Source organism: Indicator indicator, chromosome 4 (genome assembly GCF_027791375.1).
Source record: "Indicator indicator isolate 239-I01 chromosome 4, UM_Iind_1.1, whole genome shotgun sequence".
Taxonomy (NCBI): Eukaryota; Metazoa; Chordata; class Aves; order Piciformes; family Indicatoridae; genus Indicator; species Indicator indicator.
The window spans coordinates 27,994,280-28,018,557 of record NC_072013.1 but is presented as its reverse complement, the minus strand read 5'-3'; the positions used below and the strand labels follow the sequence as shown (position 1 = coordinate 28,018,557).

At 38.5% G+C, this 24,278-nt stretch overlaps 1 protein-coding gene across 1 annotated transcript; it reads right to left on the bottom strand.

Moving 5' to 3' along the window:
- Positions 1–9,536: 9,536 nt before the first annotated feature.
- SGPP1 (sphingosine-1-phosphate phosphatase 1) lies at positions 9,537–23,409 on the bottom strand. Its single transcript, XM_054400644.1, has 3 exons — positions 22,792–23,409; positions 11,889–11,978; positions 9,537–10,088 (listed from the first exon to the last, which is right to left on the bottom strand). The coding sequence occupies exons 1-3, from the start codon at positions 23,407–23,409 to the stop codon at positions 9,537–9,539; spliced, it is 1,260 nt and encodes a 419-aa protein (XP_054256619.1).
- Between the last annotated feature and the right edge of the window lie 869 nt (positions 23,410–24,278).

Genomic DNA, 24,278 nt, shown 5'->3' with positions numbered 1-24,278 from the left:
CCAAGATATCATGTCAAATTAGCCCTATGCATTTAAAATAAACTTTGCCAAGTTTGGGGTTGTGTTGTACTTTTTACAGATTCTAATATTAACTGCCAATACATCTACAGACTGTCACCTGGAGTCAAACTGCACTGGAATTAGTACTGTTCCCTAGCTACTAGAACAGATGACCACAACTGTAAGCCAAAATAGCTCACCACTCTCCCCAAAGTTGGGAATTTACTTCCTTTCTGAATATTAAGTATATTCAGAGAACTGCATATCATCTAAGAAAAACAAAAGCAGGGGGAAAAAAAGGCATTTTTAAAGTTATTAGAAGACTATATGTAAAGATAAATTTTTTGTTCTTAACCCCAAAAAAGTTCTGAAAACAGCAAAAGACTTACAGCTTATGCCATGTTGTCTACATCCCCATCACCTCTGTTAATGCCATATATCCTCTTTTACCCATTCCAACGACTCTTGTCTCCTCCATATGCTAACACCTGACCTCTGCTACATTAGAGGTTCCTCCCCACACTTTTCTTTCTGCAATGCTGTAGCAACACTTTCTTCCTATTCCTCATCACCCACAGTCTTACTCTACCCATTTCAGGGCAGCTGTGGTGTTTACCACAAAATGCAGATACCTGACTATGTAAATGATTGCCATGTGAAAGATAACAATCCGGCACACAAATACTCTGTTGTGAACCTAAGGACCCTTGTGCTGTGGTGTATCACCAAACAAAGTGTGGCTGTAAACTTTAGTAGGATGCTGATCTTTGGAGATACTTGAAAGGAAAAAGCTGAGTAGATGAGAAGTAGGTGTCCATGAAAGCAAGGAAAAATAGCTTGCATCACATGGGAAGGCTGCAAACACGAAAGCACCGGGGAGGCCAGAATTGGTCCCTTGTACTGAATTGCTGCTTTCCCACCCAGGAAAGGCTGATCATGATCTAGTTGTGAGCAGTTTCTGCTATTGTAGAGTTGCTGTTTTCTATCACTAATTTGTAGGGGTTGCTGGAGCAGAACAAACCTAATGAATTTAGGATAGTATCCATAAGATTTTTCTTGTTGAATTTGCTATTGTCTAAACTTCACTGAATTTAATTGTGAGGCATCTATTTAAACAGCAGCCTAAAACTGAATTTTAGAGCAACATAAAGGAGGTTTACTACTTTGGCTTCCCCAGAAATTGCTGCAATGTACTTAGGGGGCAGGGGGCCCACAGACAAGCCCCACAGATATTAACAAGTTTAGAATCCTCTCTCATTTAGAATCCTTCTCTCAAGAAGATTCCTCTTCGGAATAATCTATGATCAGTAGTTAAGAGGGCAGAAGAAAGTAGGAGGCAGAGGGAGAACCAGAACATTGGAGGTAAACACAAGCCAGCACACATCAGCCATACTTCGAAAGGGATGCTATATCCGGTACCAAAACCGCATCAGCTGAAAAGCTATCTCCTGTGTTCAGAATCAGTCTGTTGTATAAAGCCAGAACACTCAGCCAAATGAATAAAGGGTTTAAAGTAGTGTTAAGAAAAATCTTTCAGAAAAGAAAAAAGTGTCTCTACAATCAGCTGTTCTCCACAGACTGTGGTTAAAGCAGATGGAACCTGGCTCTGTTACACAATGACAAATGGCGAAAGAGACAATTTCCAGTGCAGGAACTTGCTTTTACTTTCTGCAAAGTAATTAGCAAGCAGAAAGTCAAATCAAATTAGACAACCTATTTGCAAATCATGGCTGAACTGGTATCGAAGAGCTTTTGAAGATGTCTTGTACCTATAAAAGTCTATGTAGTTCTCCTGTATCCAGACCACTCCTAAAAGTCTCAGGAAAAAAAAATACAACAGAGGAGGATCCATTTCTCATATCTATAGAGACTTAATTATCAGCTCAGTAATATTTGGCCAGAATGGGATGATGGAGAGTTCCAATTACACCCTTCTGGTTTCAGCTCATAGCATAAACTGGAACTGCCATGAGTAGCTCAATTAAGCTTCATCAGATGTTTAAGCAGAGAAGAAATGCTTGCTCCAGATCTCTTCAAGATTATTTAGAACAGAGAAAGACCGAGCACATGTGAATCATTTTATGAAGCAATGGACCAAAGCTTTGCTTTGGTAACAAGTCCTTAAAAATAAAGGTTTATTTCCCCAGGGAAGACTGCTGAAAGTTATAAACACCAATGGAATTAATTAAAATCTTACTGTCAACGACATGTGATTTAATTAGATTAGTTGAGGTTTACATCATGTCCTTTACCTATTTTGAGGTTAATATTTTTTTAATCTCAATGTGGTTTTAATCTTCAATTTACAGAACAATCTAATAACCAATAGATCACACATTTCTGTGGTCCTTGAAATCAATATCCCAGTTGTCTAAATTTTTTGCCAGCTCTAGCAGGACAGAAAGGCCTTGGTAGAACAAACAAACAAAAAAAAAAAACCCACACAAAAAAACAAAACAAAACCAAACACACACCCCCAACCAACCAAAAAAATCCAAAGCAAATCAAAACAACAAACAATCAACAAATAAACAAAACCCAGCCAAACAACCCACCCCCAAAACAATCAAAATACCTAACAAGCAGCAAAAAAAACAAACAAGCAATAACACATGGTAATCTCTAAGGTGCAGGAAATTTGCTTTGCATGAGTTTTTACCACATGTGAAAAGTAGAACCCTGTACACTAGCTCCCCATAAATTCTTCCAGTCAGAAAAACAAAGAGGAATGTTGGAACTGCCCAGCAAATGGATTAAAATAGTCCATCACTTTGCTTTTAATGGGCAGTTCTCACTGCTTCTGGAGTGTTCTGTGTTAATGTTCTGACTTGGTATTTAATTGCTCAAGCTTCCTCACTGTGCACTGTACAGCTGCAGGAAAAGAGGAGGCAAGAGTTATGCTGACTACTATTGTTTTGTTGCACTTCTCATAGCAAGTTATTTAAAGTTAATACGAATATACACACATAGTAGTATTTATTCATGCTTGTATTTTACATAGCATTTAAAGCATCTTGGGACCATGGTAAAACAAAATTCACAGCTTTTTAGTAGTATTTTCCAATTAGTCTGGAAATTTTCCAAGTCCAATTTTCTAAGGAAGCTAAGCTCATGCAAATACACTGCCTACATGCATTCCATGAAAATCTGTAGATATTCCATAGTCGAGGGGGGGGAGTGGGAAATACCCCCAGTTGGCCAAGTTACATAGCAGATTTGGGAGGTGAGAATTTACCAGAAGGTAACCCAATGGGTTACAAACTTACGTGGTACAAACTATGAGGATTCTGATTTCAAATAAAGACTGACCTATCTCCTTCACTTAAGCCTGCAGCTTAAGTCAAAGTAGTCATCAGATACTCACTGGAAACCCAAACTTCAACAGTTCTAGAACTTGTGAAACTATTTCTTCTTCCCCAGGGCAGGCACTTTCCTAGAAAGCAATTTCTTTGTCAGTTGAATATGAAAGCATGCTTTTATTTCATTACAGTAGTTTCATCTACTAAACAATAAAAACAAACAGGCCAGACTTTAAGGCAGTGATAATGCCCATTTCAGCATTACCTCAGTATTTTTCCTAAATGTTTACATCTAAAGCCCATACCTTAAAAAGACAATATTGTTCTAACCTAAGTTGTTCTGTGATCAGTGTTCTACATTTGTGGTATGCGTCCAACCACGTGTCCCTCAGCACTGGAAGGAAGAAAGGCAACAGAACACATTTGAATCCAACAGTAGTTTATTACCCACTCATTGCAGATGAAGTTAGACACTTCAGTTACCAGTCAATATGAATTTAAATATTAGTTGACAACTGCAGAAAGTGTACAATGAGTACCAAATCATTAACAAAAAGTTCAGATGTATTAATTTTTAAAACATCAGCTGTACACAATTATACAGAAACCACTATAGATCCTCAAATAACTCAGGGCTTGCATTTGAAAGTACCTTTTAAATAAAAAGTTCTCCGAGACATTGAGAGACTGGGGGTTGCAAGTGCATTATTTCCCAAAATATTACTTATATATGTAGCCTTACCTTATGCAGACAAAGCTGTTTTATATTTTATGAACACTTGCTTTTATCAGGAAATGCAGTAAAACGTGGAAAAAAGTATACAGTAAAAAAATTAACTCCAATAAGCAATATATTATATATATATATATATATATATGTATCTATATTGTTCTATAGATTTCCTGTAAAACAAGTATAGGCCAAATTTTGGCATAATTTTTAAGTGCATTAAGTTTAATACAAAGTCCCCCTTAGACTCTGCTCTTATTTTTTTAGGTTACTAGTCCTGAACTGATCTTCACTTATGGTGCTTCAGACATCTAAATTGTCTTAGGATCTCATTTCAATTTCAGGAGTATCACCCTTGTCGTTCATTACACTTGCTACCAAAAATAAAGCAGTGGGAAAAACTGCGTGACTAATTTAGTCAAAGTTCAATGACTAATAAAATTCTCCAGCTTGAAAGGACATTTACATTTACTGGTCAATATCTTTAAGGTAGTGTTCTTCTATGTACCCTGTATTCTTCTTTGATCCTACGGGAACAGTTACTAATTATACCCTGCAAGCACATACTGCTTTGCTTAATTTTTGTTTTGTTAAATGGCCTCTTACTAACATGCAAGCTAGTTCTGGTGCAGAATGGAGTGCAAAGAAGTTTTTCTAATGCATAGTTAAATTTGTTCTAACTCCAGCATGTGATCCTTGTCTTGTAGAGAATACCTAAAGAGCTGTATTTTCTTTGCCACACAATAGCACATTTTGTTTTCAAATCAAACTTTATCTTTGTTTCAAGAAGTACTTTAGGAAGAAAAACAATATTAGTACCAATCTCTCAATTTGACAAATACAGTATTTACAATAAACAGGCTTATATATTTCTGCTGAAACAAAAAGGCCACTTAAGCTTTCCTCTGGAATTAAGTTCTGGCATGGACTCAAGTCAATGAGACTTCCTCCCACAAAATCAAAGCTTCCTGAAAGTCATTTATAGAACGTAGAAACAATTTTTTCTAACCTAGAAACATTATACATTAGACCAAAAAAGACCACCCAAGAATCAATTTACAGTAAGCTGAGTCACAATACCCCAAGAAATCAATTCTTCTGTCAACATTTTATCTGCTAACCTTGTTTTGGGATCTCACCATTCAGCACAATTTATGGTACAAAGGGAAAAGCATCAATTATGTCTTTCAAACGTACAACCAGTTCCAGCTACTAAGAAACAGCTTCCAAGTTAAGCCCTTTAAGTCTTGTAAAAATTAAGCTAAATATAATTTTAAAAGAACAATCTGTCAGACCTCAAAAGCAAGGGTATTACATCGACACCTTAAAAGGCAGGTCATTTCACACACATTGACATCTATACGCATGTCAGAGCATGGACAACAACCTTCAGAGTTCATTCTCAATGTAACAGGGAAGGAACTAGGTGCAGAACTCCCCGTAAAGTTAGAAGGAGTGTCATGGGAGTTAGGCAGCAATGCACCTTCATACCATTAATTATTAAATACCTTATGTATTGTGTGTGGGAAACAAACAAAAACAACTGACAAAAAAAAACAAACCCAAAACCAACCAAGCAAAAATCTCCATTTTGTACTGAGAAAGTACATACTGAAATAGGAACAACTTTTAGCACAACAGATGTGTTTACTTACAGCATGCAAGGTTTGTTTGTATGTATTTGAGCAGCAAACAGCCACTAACAGCCCTTAAGTATTTACAAGTTCAAAATTACAATCTTCACATAAGCAGCAATTGCTTACAAAAACTTCAAGACACTCCCTGGAAAATAAGCAAGAAATGGAGTAAAAATACTGAAAGCAGTAATAAAAAAATAATAGTAAAGAAAAACATAATAGCTCTTAAAATCCAGACAATTTAACACTGTTCTGGTAAAAATAAAATTTTTTAAAAGCCACACATCACAGTTAGAGATGCCATTTTAAAAGAAATGCCTTTTTTTTTTCCCCCAGGATAAGCACTATACATCGGCTTTAAAAAATTTCAAAGTCAATAAAATACAACTTCCTTTGGTTTGCCAATTCCTTTTAGAACAGCTTTTGCAGCTCCTCTTCCCCCTCCAGTTTGCAGGGTAAGGTAAGGCAAATGTGATCAGAGACTGAAGAACTTCATAGGTGATCACACAGAAGAAAGACACTTCCACTCACTTTCCTGGTACCTGAAGTAAAACTAATAGCTGTTTCTTTTAATCAACATGAAATGTTTTCAAAATACTGAATTCTAAAACTTAACTAGGTTGCAACAATTAGTTCTAAGCTCCAGGTCAGACAAAATCCTGCTCCTGTGTCTAAGGCAACCTAAGACTTCAGCCTCTTGGAATACAGAATTGTGTGCCGAGTTACATTCTACATGACTATTAATTAGTGTCAGGTTTTATTTTGTGAAGTAATCAAATAAACCAAATTTAACTCATAGCTTTTTGTAACACTTGTGTGTTTATATTTACTTCTATAAAGCAGTGGTATTTCTCTTTTTAGGGCTATACAACCTGGAGCTGAGGAAGGTGGCTAGCAGGGACAGGACTGTTTTTGTGCCACTTGGTGAAAGGTTTCAAGTGCATCATCCTTCTGAAAAGACATTTCACTACATTTTAAAGCTATGGTACCACTTAATACTAGAGACATTTTTCATGTTGAACTCTAGGAATAGCTTAGGGTAAAAAGTGCTCCAGTTTTACCTGCTGTTTTGTTATGCCTGATTTGAAGGAATCTCAGGTTATTAAACAAAAATATGCTAAAAAATGAAAATATTTGTAATTTTTGCATTTCTATGATTCTTTATTCTGTAACAGTATTCATATTGCATGTTCTTTTGTGCTAAACAGCTCTCTTGCATACAGCTTCTAATAAAGCATGAAAATAGAAAACCTTTTTCACGTAAACTTTAGAAGAGTAGTTGCAGTGTTGGAGAGAGGGGTTGTAAAGGTGCTGCATTAACATTCTAATGTTTGTTTCTTGAGTACCATACTATGTGGTACATGGAACGTAACGTTTTGAAGCTACCCAATGCAATGTATAAAAATATAAAGTATCTATTTATAACAGTAGAATGTGCTATAGTGCAATTTTCCTTAGCCTCTTGAAAGCCCTGCCTGAATGATGTTTTCACCCATTCTGGACCTTCCACAGTAGATTATTTTCCTTAATAGTTCAAAAGAGCAAGCACAGCTAGAAAGGACACTCTTATGGTGTACATCTGAAGTTCCTAGAAGTCAAATATGTACCTTAAGAAAAACAAAGAAGCAAACAACTAGTTTTGCTCACTTGTCTCTTCTGTGCTAGAATTTAAACATTTTCACTATCAACTGTAAAGCTAGGATAGTTAAGAAGAATATGCCCTAAATTGTAGAGAGAGTTATCCTGTTATTTTCACATGTCCTCAGACTAATGTAATATAATTGGAAGTACATGACTTGCTCAGGGCTTTAAGCATTAGCCATTTTGTCTACATTCCCCCCAGCTATTCATACAATTACTATTTTAGTGTGGCAAAGCCAAATCAGTGGAAACACATCCCTAAAAGCCTTGGAAACCAATTTACCTTTCACTGCATATTCAGCATTAAACCATGAAAAGAAACAGATAGAAAAATCAAATCCAGAAATATGCACTGAAACAATTAACCATTTTCTACTAGGTAAGGAGTCATTTAACACACTATCAATTCTGAATACATCAGTTTAAATACATTCATAGCAGTACATTCCGAATGCACTGAAGAGATGCATCAGAGAAGTCAGCTTTTCACATCACCTAACACCAGCATACCATAACTTTGACTGCTTTGAGGAAAGAGATAGAAAGTTAATTTTGTTAATTTACATATTAACAGACTGGAGATATGAGCTCCAATACAAAAGAAGCTTTCCGATTCCAAAGACTGTTTGCAAAGAAATAGAATGCAAACTTACATCTTACCACTATACTGCCCAATCAAGATTATGGTTTTCCTGACCAAAAAAAATGTACAATACAAAATTAAGAAATCGATGGCCAGCCAGCATGTAATGCTGCAATGTAACATTTCCTGACATGGAAAAAAAAAAACAAATTAGGCAACACATTAACATAGACAAAATGAAACACAAAACAGGCACATGAAATTAGTTGAAGGAACATATTCTACTCATCACTAAGAAAAGAAATCGTGAAAAGCTGAAAAGTACATAAGAATTCAGTAAAAGATATGCACAAACCATTGATTCATTGACCATGCTGTCCTGACTGCTCACAATCTGCCTATCAGAATGATTAAAAACTTAATTTAATCATTATACAGTCTTATAGCTATCTAAATCAGGTAAAAGTGACTATCACCTTTAAATATTGTATGTTAATGCATAAAAATACATGTATTTTCTCTAGAATGAGGATTATTTCTAAGCAAACATCTAAAAACAATGGTCCTTCTCAATGGGTTTGAATAATAAGTGAGGCCCATTTCTTTGCAGAATGGGGTGCTTTTATTGTTTGGATGTTTAGATAATTAATTTTGAATTATCTGTCCACTGTATAAACAATCTCCAGAAAAATATATCCTCTTCCAGTAACTTACAATACACATTAAAAATACTTACAAAAGGGGTTATTGTCCATTTACAATAGCTTGAGTTTAAGGACGCAATTCTTGGGTCATCCCATATATGCAATTTTCATTCAGGCTAAACTGAATATTCCCATTGACCTGAACCATGTCAGCAATGTGGACAATCTAACATTTAAAAATATCTGCCTAATTATGTAGGATTTTAAATAAAATTAGACATTTTTGCATCACAGTATATATGGCATTTCTTAATTTAGCAACAGAAAGGCACAATTATTAAACCGTAAAATACAGTACCTGAATCATACAAGTTAGTGCTATCTACCAATGCCAATCCAGACACTCTACTCTAGAGGGGGCTAAAGAAAAAGGCTTGTGTTCAGGTTTGGGGTTTTTTGGTTTTGTTTTGTAGGGTTAGGTTTTTTTAGAAAAATTCAACCTCATTACAAGTTTGGTCCACTGTGAATGCATATTAGCTGAAATATCTTGAAGCAAGACTTCAGGAAAGAAGAGAGGAAAGCAAATTTAGCAGTCTATGGTCCAACAACTTGAATAAATTACTATGAAATGGCAAACAGATCATTAATGGAGCTTTCTATGAGCTGTCAGGCATACCTGTTAAAACCTCAGTGTATACAGGTACAGCATGACAGACATTCAGATACATTCATTGCATCACACACATACAGACTCTGTTATAGCAATAAGCCTAGACATAGCATTTATAGAGTTTCAGCACTTCTTGTGGACTGGTATTTGACTTGTGGCCCCATACCATACCCAAAGATGTGCAAAGTTCTTTAAATGCTTTGCCTGTTATGTATTGCTGTTGAAGTGAAGACCCTACTAAAGCCAAGCTCACTGGTCTTCCCTTTGCAAACTAGCGCACCTCTTCAAAAAGCAACTATCTCTGTTTTCCCTATTTAAAACAATAAACTGCATCAGGAAAGGCCAATAAAATGGAAGAGGCAAGGAACAATAAACATGAGAGAGAACCCAACCATTCCATATGTTATATAACGATAGGGAAGCTCAACTTCCATGCGCTGTCTTGCTTTCCGTACATCTTCATGTGGTATGCGAAATAATTTACATGCCAATGGAATGGTGACCTTTTTCATGGCTACTTTTGTTAATAACAGAACTATTACTCCAATTAACAACCGCAATATGGCTTTTCCAAACACAGTCACAGTGAGGGAGGAAAGAGATAAAGGTAAGGTTTCAGGAGAAGGATCTAGCTTTAGACCCACTATGTAGTTAACATGAGAGCCACAGGCTACTCCAGCACCACAGCCCAGTATCTGAGCTGTGTCTCCTCGTGATGTGCTCCAAGTGTCTAGAGTAAAAGAGAAGATGCCCAGGGCTAAGTGCAGACTGATGATAATTAAGGGTGCATATTTGTAAGTTAAGTTGAAGTTATCAATCAGGTCCACAACTGGATGGAAGACAACCAAGATGAGAATAGCATACAGAAATCCAGCAATAACATCCTGTTGAAGAGAGAGAAAGATATGGTTTCAGTGTAATAATTACTTACAAAAATAATTTTAGTTACATTAGCAAGAAGACAAACTTAGTTTCTCTGTTGCTTAAAGTGATTTGTTGATTCGTATCTGTTCTCATATACCTTGCAACATTATATCTTCAACATAAAGATAAGGTAAGGAATTGCATTTGATCACCTATTAGCAGGACATTTGCATCATGATCAAATCATGAACCATCATGAATGAAGCTGTGATAAAATGATCCATGATCAAAGTTGTAGATCCTCCTATGTCCTGGCTACAATGACCCTTATCTGGGACTGGGACACTTCAGCCTACATTCTGTGCAAAGCTAGACCCAAGTGCCTGGGTGCCAATACATAGGCATGTTAGCAACAGCTGGTATGGCAGTTAAGGATGACTGCAGTTAGGCAGCTTAAACTTTCCACTCAAGCTTCAGAATTAACAATGGTACAAGAATGCACAACTGTTTCCAACCATTAAAGGAGAGGAAGAGGTAACTTCTGTGGCCTCATACTTGATTATCAGCTTTATTATTGTTTTTAAGATGTGTTTTAAAAGGTTACTCTACTTTTAATTTAGCAATAAATTTCAGTTACTGTTGATTAATCAGAGAGTTATCTGCAACTTTTGTAACCTTTAGTTGTCAAGGACAAATTTGCTGAAAGACTTTTAGAAATTCAAGCACTAGAATCCAGATCACCTTTCATTCACATGCTTATTGCTTTTCCATATGAGCCAGGAGGTGGGGCTTTCATCAGCAGTATTTGTATTCCTCATTGATGAGCCACTTTTATTCACTTCCACTAATTGAATGCTCAATAAAAGCTCAAATAGTCAGACATTTCAGAAACAACTTTATGCCACCTTTGCCATCCACCACCACCCTCCATCCAATTTAGGCATCATGGTTGCTTTGCATTACAGGCAACACATGGTTAATTGTGTTCACTCAAACATCACAGAAGATTCAGATATGAAACTGCTGAACAGCCTAGCCTGCATAATGCATCACTATCTGTTGCATGACTTTGCTCCAAGACATGACTTCTCTGCGGAAACATTTCATCCCAGTGGCTGCGACTTGGGAAGTCTCCTCATCTCTAATGCAAATATGTCATTCAGTTTTTCTGAGCTGCCTTATTTTCACATTCTCCTTTTACACTGTGTTCATCTACCAGCTTTACTACTCACTACCAAGCTGTTTTCTACATGTTAGCTTTTCTCCTTCTATAAAGTGATCCTCAAAAATCGCTTAGGTCATCCTTATTAGTGGGGTCTTACATTCCCGTTACCATTTTGTAGTGTTTTTCTTTTCCAATTTTTACATTGCATGCATTTATGTTTGAGTTTTTAAAATCCTTTTTAGTAAGTAATTCTCACATTTAGCATGGCACTCTGAAATACACATTCTTTGAGTAGCTGACATGGAACCACAGTGGATATTAACAGACTCTCTAATCTTGCAAAATTAGTTCTACTCTGCAGAGGACAACTTAATCTGTGCTTTAGTGCAGTCATCAATTTTGGCACTAAAAATACTAATAAATATCAGCTAAGTTTCAACTGTGGATTGAGTTTATGAAAGTATAAATTAATAGAAGTTTGACATCCACTTTTAACTACGATACCAATTTCTCTGCCAAAGAAATTTGAATATTCTGTTCCTGGTAGGACGTTCTTTTAAAATGTATATACACATACAATTACTGCACTATAAAAGTGTGATGGAAGTTTATGAAATCAAATGAAGTTAAAAGTGTAGTAGGATTATTTTCTTACCAAAACTGAATGCATTCCCATATAAATGCGACTACAGCAAACCAAAGAACACCAGCAGAATGCAAGGATCAATCCAAACATAAGGGGATACTGGTAGAAGAAAAAATTGAGAGATTGTATTTAGAATTTCATAAAGTCAGAACATTAACAAGTCAAACTTCTCCAACTTTTCTCCCTGTCCTTTTCCTTCACATTTGGAATATATGAATTTCAGGGCACTGGTCATATGTTTTCAGACAAAGCAGTAGCAAATTAGTAGGTCTTTGTGGCAATTCTCTTGTCATGTTATGATATCCTAAATTAACAATTTGGGCAGAGCCAACTAAGTCTTGTGTTAGAAACCATGGAACAATTTTATGCTGGGTAAAGCTGCTACTTAATATACTAGTATTTTTAACAACTAATCCATGCAGAATCTATCAGCTTCACCTTTCTCTAGAAAAAGAGCCCCTAATAATTTACAAAGAATTTCAACTCCTTACACACTGGTTCAGAGTTTCTGCAATCCTTGACTCAACCTCTGAGAACAGTAATGTTTTTTTCTCTACAAACTAATAAATTCCCTCTTACAATCCATGTTTAATAAGCAACAACAACATTTCCATCCTCTGATAGTTTGGGTTTTTTTAATTAATGAGGTCTATTTACCAGGAACAAACAAAATCCTTAGTTGTATAAGCACATATCAGCATGTACAGCAACTCAGTATCTTAACTTACTTAGGTTTTGGATAAAAGCACGCTAATTCACATCTTGCAGCACAGTAAGAAATACTTTCCCCACCACCATATTGCAAAACATTGTACAAGACAGGATACAGCTTCCTTTTTTCAGTATTAAAAATAATTAGCTCTACAAAAGATGCAGTCACAAGACAGAGTGGCATGTTTCCAAAATTGTTTCACTTCCTACATGAAAGAAATTATAAACATATTCAATATAAACAGGCAGTCTAGATAGATGTATACGAATCTCAGAATGAGGTTTTAGGAACTACATGCAGTTTTATTGCTCTTTCCCTTGGTCATTTTGTGGGTAACCTGAAGGGTAGAATTACCAAAAAAATAGAGAAGATATCTTTAATCTTACTGGATAAAGTTGTCTGTCTACTGTGAAGGCCACTTAACAGACTGACAAGCTTATAAATGAGTCTCTCAATGAAAGGTTTGAGAGAAGATAATCAGTCTTCTGTATTATTCCAATATTCTCCTAATTCTCAGCCCCAGGACTATGTTAGCAAAACGAACCTTTAAAAAAAGTTCTCAAATAGAAAACTGGGAAGCTTATGTTTCACATAAGAAACAGAGTTCACATTAAAATCAATTTTAAATGCCCAGCTTACAGTTGTGTTACACCTAGTTAAACTCTAATTCCTGTAGCAACATTTGTCTTTATTTATACTACATCGACCTACAAATTGTACCTTAAGAAAATGATGTACTTCGGTGTTCTTTTCTAACTGGAATGATGGAGGAACAAATGCAGTTTTTTGCCTTATGGAATGAGGCTAATAATGGGCAACACATTAGTAACAAGGCCGCACACCAGACATGATCGCAGAGTTATCAGATGTTGACATTGTTATAGCAGCCACAAAAGTAATCTTTGTACCCTGTGCTGCACCATCAGAATACATTATTGTAAGAGCTGCCCCATCACTCATCCCCATTATGCCTCCACCATCATTTCCATTTATCTCAGAGAAGTAACACTGCCTGGTCCAGGAGAACACTCAAGCCCACAATTTCCCTGTGTGGTGCTCCACTCTTCCCCTGCAAGGACTGCCAAAGCAGAAATGCTGCACATAGGAATAGATAAATCCTATATCCTCTAAAGGATCTTCAAGCACCTCTTCTTGTGCTCCACAAACTGAAAGCCTCACAAGACAGACTTCTTGTTTGTCGGTCTAGCAAGGAAAGATGTGCTACCTCTAGAAGCAATGCAGACCTCCCGACCAGAAAATTTAATAGCATCACAATTACTTGGTGGTAGAACGTGCTTGTGTGTGTGTTCACACACATCAAAAGCTTCAAACAGTTTTGCCCATCTATACGTTCATTGTTTCCTGACACACATCTTTTGTGCTTTCAGGTTCCAGTCAAGGGTAAGGCTTCTCCTTTAGTAAGTACAGACTTTGCTTGTGTTTCTGAAACATGTGACAGAAACAGAAGCTGGAGCTTTATCTGGAAGACCAATGAAATGCTAGGCTCAGCAGGCTACAGCAGTTAATGATTCTGTAAGAAGTTGGGACTGTGTGGGAGAGGATGTCAGAGCAACTTAAACAGCAAGACCGCAAGAACAGAATATGAAGGAAAAAGTGTATGTGAGGAGTCCTGTTCTAAGAGTCCTGGGTAGGTCATTGTAAACAGCAGGGAAGGTAGAACAAATTCTGCAAATGGAAAGAAATGCCTGGTCTTACTTAGGAACTCTCAAGGGAAAGGTGAAAAAAGGAACTGTATCAAACACTCTGACTTTGAAGAAATTTTTGGAAATAATATTTGACTGTGTAATATCTCACTCTAATTCTGTTCTAAATAGTATTGAGAATAGATGCCCATTAAAACATCTGAAAACACTGGCTGGTTTAGTGTCTCTGTACCAAAGCATCTCTATCCAAAAGCTCAAACACTTCCCTATTGTGTCCCAAATAAAAAAATCAATTATACATTTAACCTTGATTCATACATTCTTAAGTAACAATGAATTTTTAAATTGAACTGAGACAAATTCTTCTATTCAAATTTCCTCTGGAATAATATTCCACAATACAAGGGTTAAATCAGTTTTTGTGATTGGTTCCCACACTGAAAATTCCCCTCTATGCTCCCACCTTTATGCAGCCAGCAACACCTGGGCAACCCTTCCTTTATCTGAACTGATACTTATTTTACTGATTAAGGAAGCTTCAGACAAAGACATTTTTGTCTAAGGTATAAGAGTAAAATCTGACCTAAAGATTTTAGCCTTCACCTGCCCTGTTATGGTATGCTACATCCATACTTCCCCATGCTGCCCACATCACTAATCTGATTTTCTTCCCACAACCCCAGTACCCACCTGTGGAGCATCATAAAACTGTGTGGACCCTTTGGGTCTCCATAGTGCACTGGTCTCCTTAGATAATTACACAAATCTTTACTTCAACACACACACACACAAAAAAAAAAAAAAAAAATCACAATACCCAGGATAAGTGTATAAGGTGACTAAAGAAGAGTAGTAACAGTCCCACGCACCTGGCAGCCTGTCAAGAACACTGCTCAGCAGCATGCCAAATCAGAAGACCTACAAGGGACATAACCTTGATTCTCATGAAAAAGGCTGATACCATAAATTTACTTCTAAGTTATTATCTGCAAATAACACAATATTGAGGTACTAGCAAGCATTTTAAAATGTTATTTCATCTAGAAAATGACTGCCTATACTTTGCATACAGATATAGGTTATACCATGTGTTTAAGTATCTGTAACCTCGGACTACCTAGGTAAACAAAATCTTCCCAAATACTGAAATATCTTCTATTAATATAGTAGTGCCTTAAGGCTATTAGCATTTTATCAGCCCTGCTTTGCAATAAATAGTGGATTTCACAAAGCTTCTCTCCCAATTGCAAATGAATCTCCAAAGAAAACCCAAAACCGTAATGGCTTTTACTACATTTTCTAATTACAATAGGCATATTTTATGAAAAACTAAATGTGAACAATTTTAATATAAACTCTTTTCAAGCAGTCATGGAAGAAAAGCCAAGACCACTCATTTTTGAGGTTTGCTTGGGTTTCTCACTTTGGAAAATTACTACCTTCACAAATTTGAAGATTAACAGCTATTGATTACCTTTGAGTTAGAAATTTTAGATCTATACTTGTATAGACATACTGACTGTCTCTACTTCAATGAAGGCTATTAAAGCAAGACTGTGTTGAATTCCAGCATTTTTAGTCTGCTGGTTCCTCACAAACCAAATCTGACCAACAGAGGTACAAAGGACAAAAGATCACAAGTTCGCTTCTACCTTCTTCCCCAATTCACTCCTATTCTTATTCATTTAAGCATTACAAGGCAGACTGGCATCTATCTCCTTTCAGATGAGGGTCTGAAAGGTTGGCAGAGGTAGACATAAAACCCAGGTTTCATTCTCACAGCTTGTTCTTTCTGACAAGACATATCTCCATTCTTGACCATACTTTAAGAGTCAGAGATTCAGAAACAGCCCATTGTAGACACAAATCTCAAATCCTGCCTCCCTGTCATCTTTTAAGACCATCCTATGTGTATCCTCAAAAACTCATTATGCCTCCATAGCTACCATGCCACTTCATCAATGTGGAGTGTGGGGTCTATTTATTCAACTGCATACTGCTTTCTTGTATCTAAATTAAAACAGAAACCACCAACCCCCAACCTTGCAACCTGACAATCTTAGCCTTGTACAAAAATAAAGACACTTGCATAGTACTCAATTTAAACTTCACGTGTAACGTGGAATGGCATTTTTCTCCGTGATAAAAGTAGTCCACATTTCATATTAGATCCAATCACTGATACCCAGCTTACACAAATATTTTTCCAAAGGCCAAAATAAAACTTAGATAATATTAATAATTATTGTACAAATACAGTATTAGAAGATGAAGCAAAGGCTGATTGAATTAACAGCAAAGGAAAGACTGGAGGTAGAGACAAATGCAATATATAGATTAAAAATACACCTTTGTTGACTTTTGGCTTTAAAATCTTTGAATGGATCTGTTTATTTGAAGACATCATCTCTATTAATAAAATTACCCCAGTCTTGATATACAGGACTAAGGGGCAGATCACCAAACACTGTTATTTCAAAAAAGGATTAGAAGGTTTGACTTCTTAAATTCACATTGTAAGTTAAAGAAAAAGACAGGAATAAAGCTGATTGGGTAGACTACTCATCTTCTCAGGCCTCAATTTTGTTCCCATATCCAGCATCTTATTTTAATAAATTAAACTGAATTAAATTGGTTCTATTTGGAAAACAGCAGTGAAACCACCCCCAGTAAGTCTTTCAAAATTTTATGCACTATGTTTTTACTGGGAAATTCCCATTTATTTGACTGCATCCTCTGAAAAGGGCTTGCAAGCTTCTGACGGGATCACACAGAAAATGTTTCCCTTGAGTGTCTATCCTCCTCTCACCCCTGAATCTGACTTTTTGCCAAGAGTCTTAATAACATAACCATTGTTTTAAAATGCTTATAAGGAAACAATCTGTCCCAAAAGCTTTGACCTAGGTCAAAAAAATTCCTTCTTTCATAATGGAACATTCTTAAAACACACTCCAGATGCTTATTTCTTTACTTCTTTAAAGCACATTCCACCTTGGAGAAGTTTCCAGCATCCATGAAGGTTCCAAACTGATTTTCTAATATTTTCAGTGTTCTACAATATTACTCAATGATCTTTTTAAATCATATAATAGCTCAAAAATTCAGCTTGAGTTTGAGAACTATTTTAGGCCATAGTTCATTGAAAATCTAAGCAGTACTTGCAGCATCAGGCTTTTAGTAAGATATTTGGAACAGTCATATGAAAAGCTGTAATCCATATTTACAGCAATGAGTCTGAGACATGGGTTCACCAGATGAGTACAAAAAGCACAGTACATAAATTATTTTCTTGAGGGTGCAGAAAAGAGAGGAGGATGGTTAAAAAGAAAAGACCACCTCTTGGTCAATTTAGGAAGAAACAAGACAAACAAGTGGCTTTTTGAAAAAGGCCAAGTGGTAAATAACACTGATTAGGCTACTTTTATCAATTACTTGTTTCTTCCACTGACAAACCTTAACATTAAAAAGCATAAAAATGTGAGTATTACATGTCACTATGAAAACTTCTTTACATTCCAAGACAAGTATTTCAGTGCCAGTCCTGCAGGCAGTTGAAAAACTCAATTTTCTGCTACACATCATCTGAAAAGAAATTAAAGGAGTTACAACACGAAATAAGAGTCTGTTACTTCTTTTCCTTCAAGTCATTAAAAACAAACACACACCAGACCATCCCTGGGCACTCCTGATAAGAATCACCTACATGTTGCTCTCTTTATGCCCCTAACGCCTTAAACAGAGTTTTTTCCCTGCAAACTGAAGTTTTCTCAGGTTTAATCAACACACCCTATCTGAAAGTACAAGGAAAAATGGCTTCAGAAGGATTTCCTTTGAATCCTTTCTTCATCAAAAACTCTGCAGCTAATCTACAGCACTTGTTTTTACATATTGCCCCCAAGGTCCTTTACTTTAACGATTTGCTTATGCAAAATTGAAAAATCTATTAAATGCCAATCAACACAGTCTAACGGGACAGGCTGCTGCATACCTCTGGCAGAAATTCTCCAATGAGATTTGTAAGAACTTGGCATGCTCTTTTTGAATTTTTAAGAGTGTCTGAATCAAACAGGTCACACTACTTTTCCCAGCTTCTTTTACAAATGAAGTACAGGTGTTAATACGGTCCACAAAAGACAACCTTACAAATACACAAGACAAGGCCAGTGCTGAGCCTCCAAATTCCAATCTCTCTTTCTCATGAGCTCTTCATTATGTGGGCAATTCTGGTTCTTAGGTCACCCCTCAGCTAAAAGCTTTTTACAGAAGAGTTTTTGTTGGACTGTTTCTTTTTAAAAACACATGTAAGAACATCAATTAGACAAGCATGTATCTCTCTGCCTTAGTTTTTTCACATTTTAGAATTTCAGCCAAAATCCATTTGGGCTTTTCTGAGATGAGGTCTCTCTTATGAAATGAGTTTCTGCTTGCTCTTACACATAGATTTCATATGTAAAGAGAGAGCCTCCTCTGTGTAGCTTCCATTGTTCTCACTGATAATACGAAACTTTCAACAAGGTCAGACACTTAAACCCACTTAAACTTTGACCACTTTCTGTAAAATCCTCACTATAGCAGCACTGTGACTGGACTATACATCCACCCCCCAATAACCAATTATTCCCTGTTCCCAGTGGGGATCTGAGAGAAGTTAGTTAGCCTTTTGAAATTACAGAGCAGGCAGACAGTTCCAGAGGTAGTATTTAGTAGCGAGAATCATGGAACAATGCAGATCTCTCTGAAATCCCAATACATACCCTGTCAAGCCCATCTCATTTGATTTGATGCATCAGCTCTGGTTGATAAAAGTAGCGGTGCAGACGAAAGATTTCTGGAAGGGTGTTTGATATGGTACCACACGATGTTCTCACAATCTCTCTACTATAGAGAGTCAGTAGAGCATTGATAAACACTGAAAAATACTTTTAGGTGTGTCAAAGAAAGCATTATAGAACAGATGCACTGTCCTGCAGGTTTGGCAGCAGTGCTTATTAAGGTTGCCATTATCATCAGTGGAGTGGAAACAGTCACTGAAGGCAGCATTTGCATACAAAACATTGTCAGACAAGTACACTGAGAGGACAATGATGTCATATTTAGTGATCTAAAATGCTTCAGAAGATAGGCCTGTTCAAATATTCGTACATTTGGTTAATGTAGCTACAGACGCCAGCTACTCATCAATCAAGGCTCTGGGCTCCTACAGAATATCAACTTCAAAGTTCATTCAATGGCCTACCATGAGAGTTAGAAGCTCTTGACTCAGCTCATTAATGCAGAGGTCAGGAAGGAATGCAAACCCATCACTTCCTAATCCAGACTACTGCTAAAGCCAGGCTGCATTCTGGAGGAAGTCTGAGAGAAGCATTTTCTGTCTTCCCGACAGGTTTGTTTGTTTTTTTCCCCTCCTCAAAAGAAGACAGCTGAAGTGCCATAAAGTATGTATCGATATGTATTTGAACTAAGTAGCTCAAAGTCATCAAAATATAAAGAAGCCTTTTTCGCAGTCTCAGCCTTAGGCTTTTGGCAATTAGCAGTTCACACTGTCTCTTCCTCCCTGTTCAGGACATGATATAAACCAGTCCAGTTCAAAATGTTGCTACTTCAAAGAAAGCAGGTTTTCTCCAGGGTGATAACGTATTTTTTCCCAGATCATACTAAGATCTATAATCTTGCTGTCTTTCAAGTGTTTGTCCTCCTTTTTCAGGGTATCAGAGCTTCAAAGGCAGGAAAAAAAAAAAAAAAAAAAATCAACGTCTGTAAGACTCCTCAATTCTCCAAAGTTTTTGGCATGAGCTTTGTATTTCAAGGTTACTGAAGTGTCTTTGAAACAAATGGCTTCCATGCTGTGATTTAACAGTATCAAATAAATAAATAAAGATTATGTAAGTGGAATCAAAAGTTTCAAGCACACTCTGCTTCTCAATACAAGGAGAAACTGAAAACTTATATGCCACAATAGACAAAACAGTTAGCTATTAAAAAAATTATCTTAACATATAATTTGTTTCTGCCTGAAAGTTGCCTGCATTGATTATTCCCTATGTCTGTTTCGCTGTGAAAATCTGTCACAACTACTTCAAAAATACATCATCTCTGAATATATTTTACTTGAACAACAGCATTTATAAGCAAGTATTTTTGTTTTAGTGTGTATAGTCAAGAATCTTTTTGATTACTGTGTGAAAGGGAAATAATTCTGAAAGGATTAGAACTATTAGAACTCTCTGCTGGAGAGTTATAGCTGCATGCGGTTAAATTCAGAGTCTTGCTCCACTATGATTTTTCTGAACAAGCAATCCTAAAATGTGGGCTTATCCTGATCAGGGTCTGTGCAATGCTTGCTTATACTGAAAGACTGTACCTTAACATTTGCCAACAAGTTTAAATCTAACCATCGCTATCTACTGATAAGTAAGTATAATTTAATAAAAGTCAGAGTCATTACAAGCTCCTTTATCATTAGCAGCTTTCCAAGAAGTTCCAGTGTCGATCTTTATTAACCCCTCCTATTTCCAGCAAGTGTATCTGAAAGTTGTCATGTAGATTTTACTTCCATTCAACACAAGTAAAATATGGGGAACAGCAGAAACCTTAGATTGAAAGCTTAACTCTTCAGAAGTGAATCGAAAGATACTAAACATGACATAGGTTAACTTCTGATTAGTATTTGGAAGTATTTTAGAAACCAGAAGGGCTATTTTTTCAAAAACCTAATATTTTGAAATATTAAAAGTTAGTTTCAGAGAGGTCTGTCGTTCATACCTATTTCATAAGGAAAAGGAATTAAAAATCAAGGCTCCAACCTGTTGTGTCTTCATTTCTTAAGCATGGTTCTAAAACAATAACAAGTCTGAACACCTATGATTTCTTCATATGTATTCCTTATAACTATGTTTAGTCAATTATCACAGGATTTCCCAGACACCAGTTGCAGGGCTGGCAAAATGAAGAATGAACTTGGTCCACTGACAAAAACACCATTTCACACATTGTCAGTCTCCTGGTTCTATAAAAGCAATTAAGCTGGGTTCTTCTTTGTACACATGACATCCATCTGTGAAAAGCTAATCGACTGATACTACTAAGTAATGAGGTTTCCCACATGCAAGGAAATAGAAATCCAGTTCATGCTTCCAACTGCAGTAATCAAACATTCAGATTTTAGTCAGGCGTTTAAAAAACAAACAAACAACTCACCCAAAACAAAACCGAACACCACAACAAAACAACACCAAACCTGAAGCATCTCACTGACAAAACTCCAAACATTTATTTCATAAACATCCACAAAGTGTGACAATACCTGATGCTTGCACAACTCTAGTAGAGCAATACTTCATGCTTTCCTAGCAAAGAAAATTAATCTCTCATAGCTTTCTTTTGGGCACACTGTATCACTTTGCAAAAGTAGATACAGAAAGTTCATTTGACCGAGCCTGTCTCTTTTCAAACACCCATTCCGTATTCTGAGATAGAGCCACAAAGTGTCACACTGAAACCAAGACAAGTAACTCGTGATTGTTAACAGTAACTGGAAAGACGAGAGTTCAGCCCCCGCATAAAGTCGAAAGAGGGTTCTCTCCACGAATATGGCAACACATCCGACTTAAACCAGGCAGCTTTTATAACCACAATTTGTAAACATGGACAATTTAAGAGTCAACTTCTTGCATAATTTCTTAAAGCCCTGCACTGAAAATTTGTTGCCTGGGAAAAATTTCTCCTTGATTTACTACTGAAACTGAAGCAGTGATTTAGAGCTGAATGAGTGCTGTGCTTTCTTTGGAGCTTTTACTGTTGCCCACACTGCTAAAAGCAAGCACATGCAAGCCGCAGCTTGTGCAAACCAGATGATCAACAGTGTTTTTACTTAATCTACTAACCCAAAGCAATATCATCGTAAAATTTTGCTGAATGAAAGTGCTGAGAAGAGCTGAGATTATCAGTTCCCACTAATGATTAGCACATGGATAGTTGTAAAACCATCTGAAAATATAGGTACTCTACGAAACAGAATAATTTCTAGTTAACAGGTAGCAAAACTAAAAAACAAACAAACACACATTAGAGAAACGGCTAAAGCTACAAACTTGACTCATGCTGCAAACTGACTAAAAGCAAAGAAGAATCAGCAAGAAGCCCTTCAGTTTCTGGCTCTCCACCAAATGCTCAGTCGGTAAAACCAAACGCCCGCAAAAATATCAGACGCCTATGCAAACTGTGCAAAGCTCTGCAAGAAGTTGAAAAAGTCACAAGAGCAAAACGTAGATTGCAAACACAGACTTTCTAATGCATACAGATCTAACCATGCAAAGTCAGCAGAACTTCCATCCAGAAGACAGAATTCTGAGAACGGCTCATTACCTGACCACTCGTCTAGATCACAGAAAAATAAGGGGGGGGAACAAGGTGAAAAGGCACTAATTTCACATTTTCCCAAACTCATGCCTCCCCTTCCAAACGAGATCAAGTCTGTCAGAGCCTTAGACCACGGGGATGGGAAACACAGGGAGAAGGACGAGGAGGTAAGCATTACCTGCCAGCGGCCGTAGCTGAGCAGCAAGAGAGCCAGGGGGATGGCGGTGCCCGACATGGCGTGGGTGGAGGGCATGCTATACTCCGAATTGTAGAAGACTTCCAGCTTCACCACGGGCGGGGAGGCAGGCCGCGGCCAGCGGATGACATCCTTGGTGCACTGCCCCAGGTACATCACCCACACCCAGATGATGATAAGCCTCCGCCCCAGCCAGGCGTCCAAGTTCCAGATGCAGAAGGGGAAAAAGAGGATGTAGAAGAGCTCATTACCGAGCTCCGTTCCCAGGCTGAAGAGATAGTAGAGGAAGCGGCTACGGGTGGAGAACTCCTGGCTGCCCTCCTCCTCCGTTAGAGAGTTGCGGCGCGGCCTCCTCCTCCACCGCTGCGGGGGGATCGCCCCGCCGGGCACGGTCCCGTTGCCAGTGGGATGCCTTTGCTCTCCGTCTCGCTCCGCGGCCGGAGGCCCGCCGTTAACCACTGGCCCCCCGTCCCCAGCTCGCTGTTCTGCGTCGGCCCAGCCCGAAGGCCCCTCCACCCCACAGAGACGCTGGAAGGCGGCCACTTTCCGAGGGTCCTGCAGGTGGGCGGCCAGCCGGACTAAGCGCCGGCGGAGAGCCATAGTGGGAGAATGAGGCCGCCCGCGAGGGGCGGGCTAAGGGCGGAGAAGCGCTGCCCGGTATGGCGGGCGGGAAGCTGAGGTGGTGCTTCGCCTGAAGGGCGGCAGAACGGACGGTGGCTCCTGTGCGTCCCACGGGGAGGAGGGAACCCCGAGGAAACCCGCTCGAGAGCGAGGAGTCGCCGAGCGATGGATACTGCCCGGCTCCTCCCGCCTCGGGCCACCACCGACCGCCCTCTGCTCGGCTTCCCGCACCACTCCGACTGCTGCCCCACTCCAGCAGTGCTCCCGCTCCACCCGACGCTCGCTCGCTCCCTCACGCGCGTACCCGCCACCGCCCCTCGCCGTCACTGCCTCTCCGCGCCTGCGCAGAACGTCCGCCACCACGGGGATCCCCCGGGAAACCTCACGGCGGCGCGGATTGGTCTCGATTTTTTCCCTATCCCGCCCTGTACTGGCCGGAGGGCCAATCAGGGTCTAGCATGCAGCGAGGCAGCAGGCGGCGTGCCTCGGCGTCGAGCGTGAGGCGCGGAAGCTGTTGTGGTGGTGTGTTTGCCGGCGGTCTAGGACTCCGCGGGGCACTGGAGGCACGCCGGTTCCTGCTCGACGGCAGCAGCCCTGTCACCGACACCACTGGTGTCCGGCGAGCTAATTAACTTTTCTCCTGACTTTGGGGTGAGGTGCCGCCGCCCTCGCCTTAGCCAGCGTGTGCCACCTCCGAGTCCTGCGACTGACTGCCTTCCTCTGCCTCCTCGTGTGTGCCCAGCTTGAGCCCAGAAGCCTAAATCTGGTGGTGTAGAGATGAGAAGGACAGAGCCTGTGAATAGTCTTGCCCGCAGCGGTCAGTGCAATTAGGCTATGGAGGCCATGGG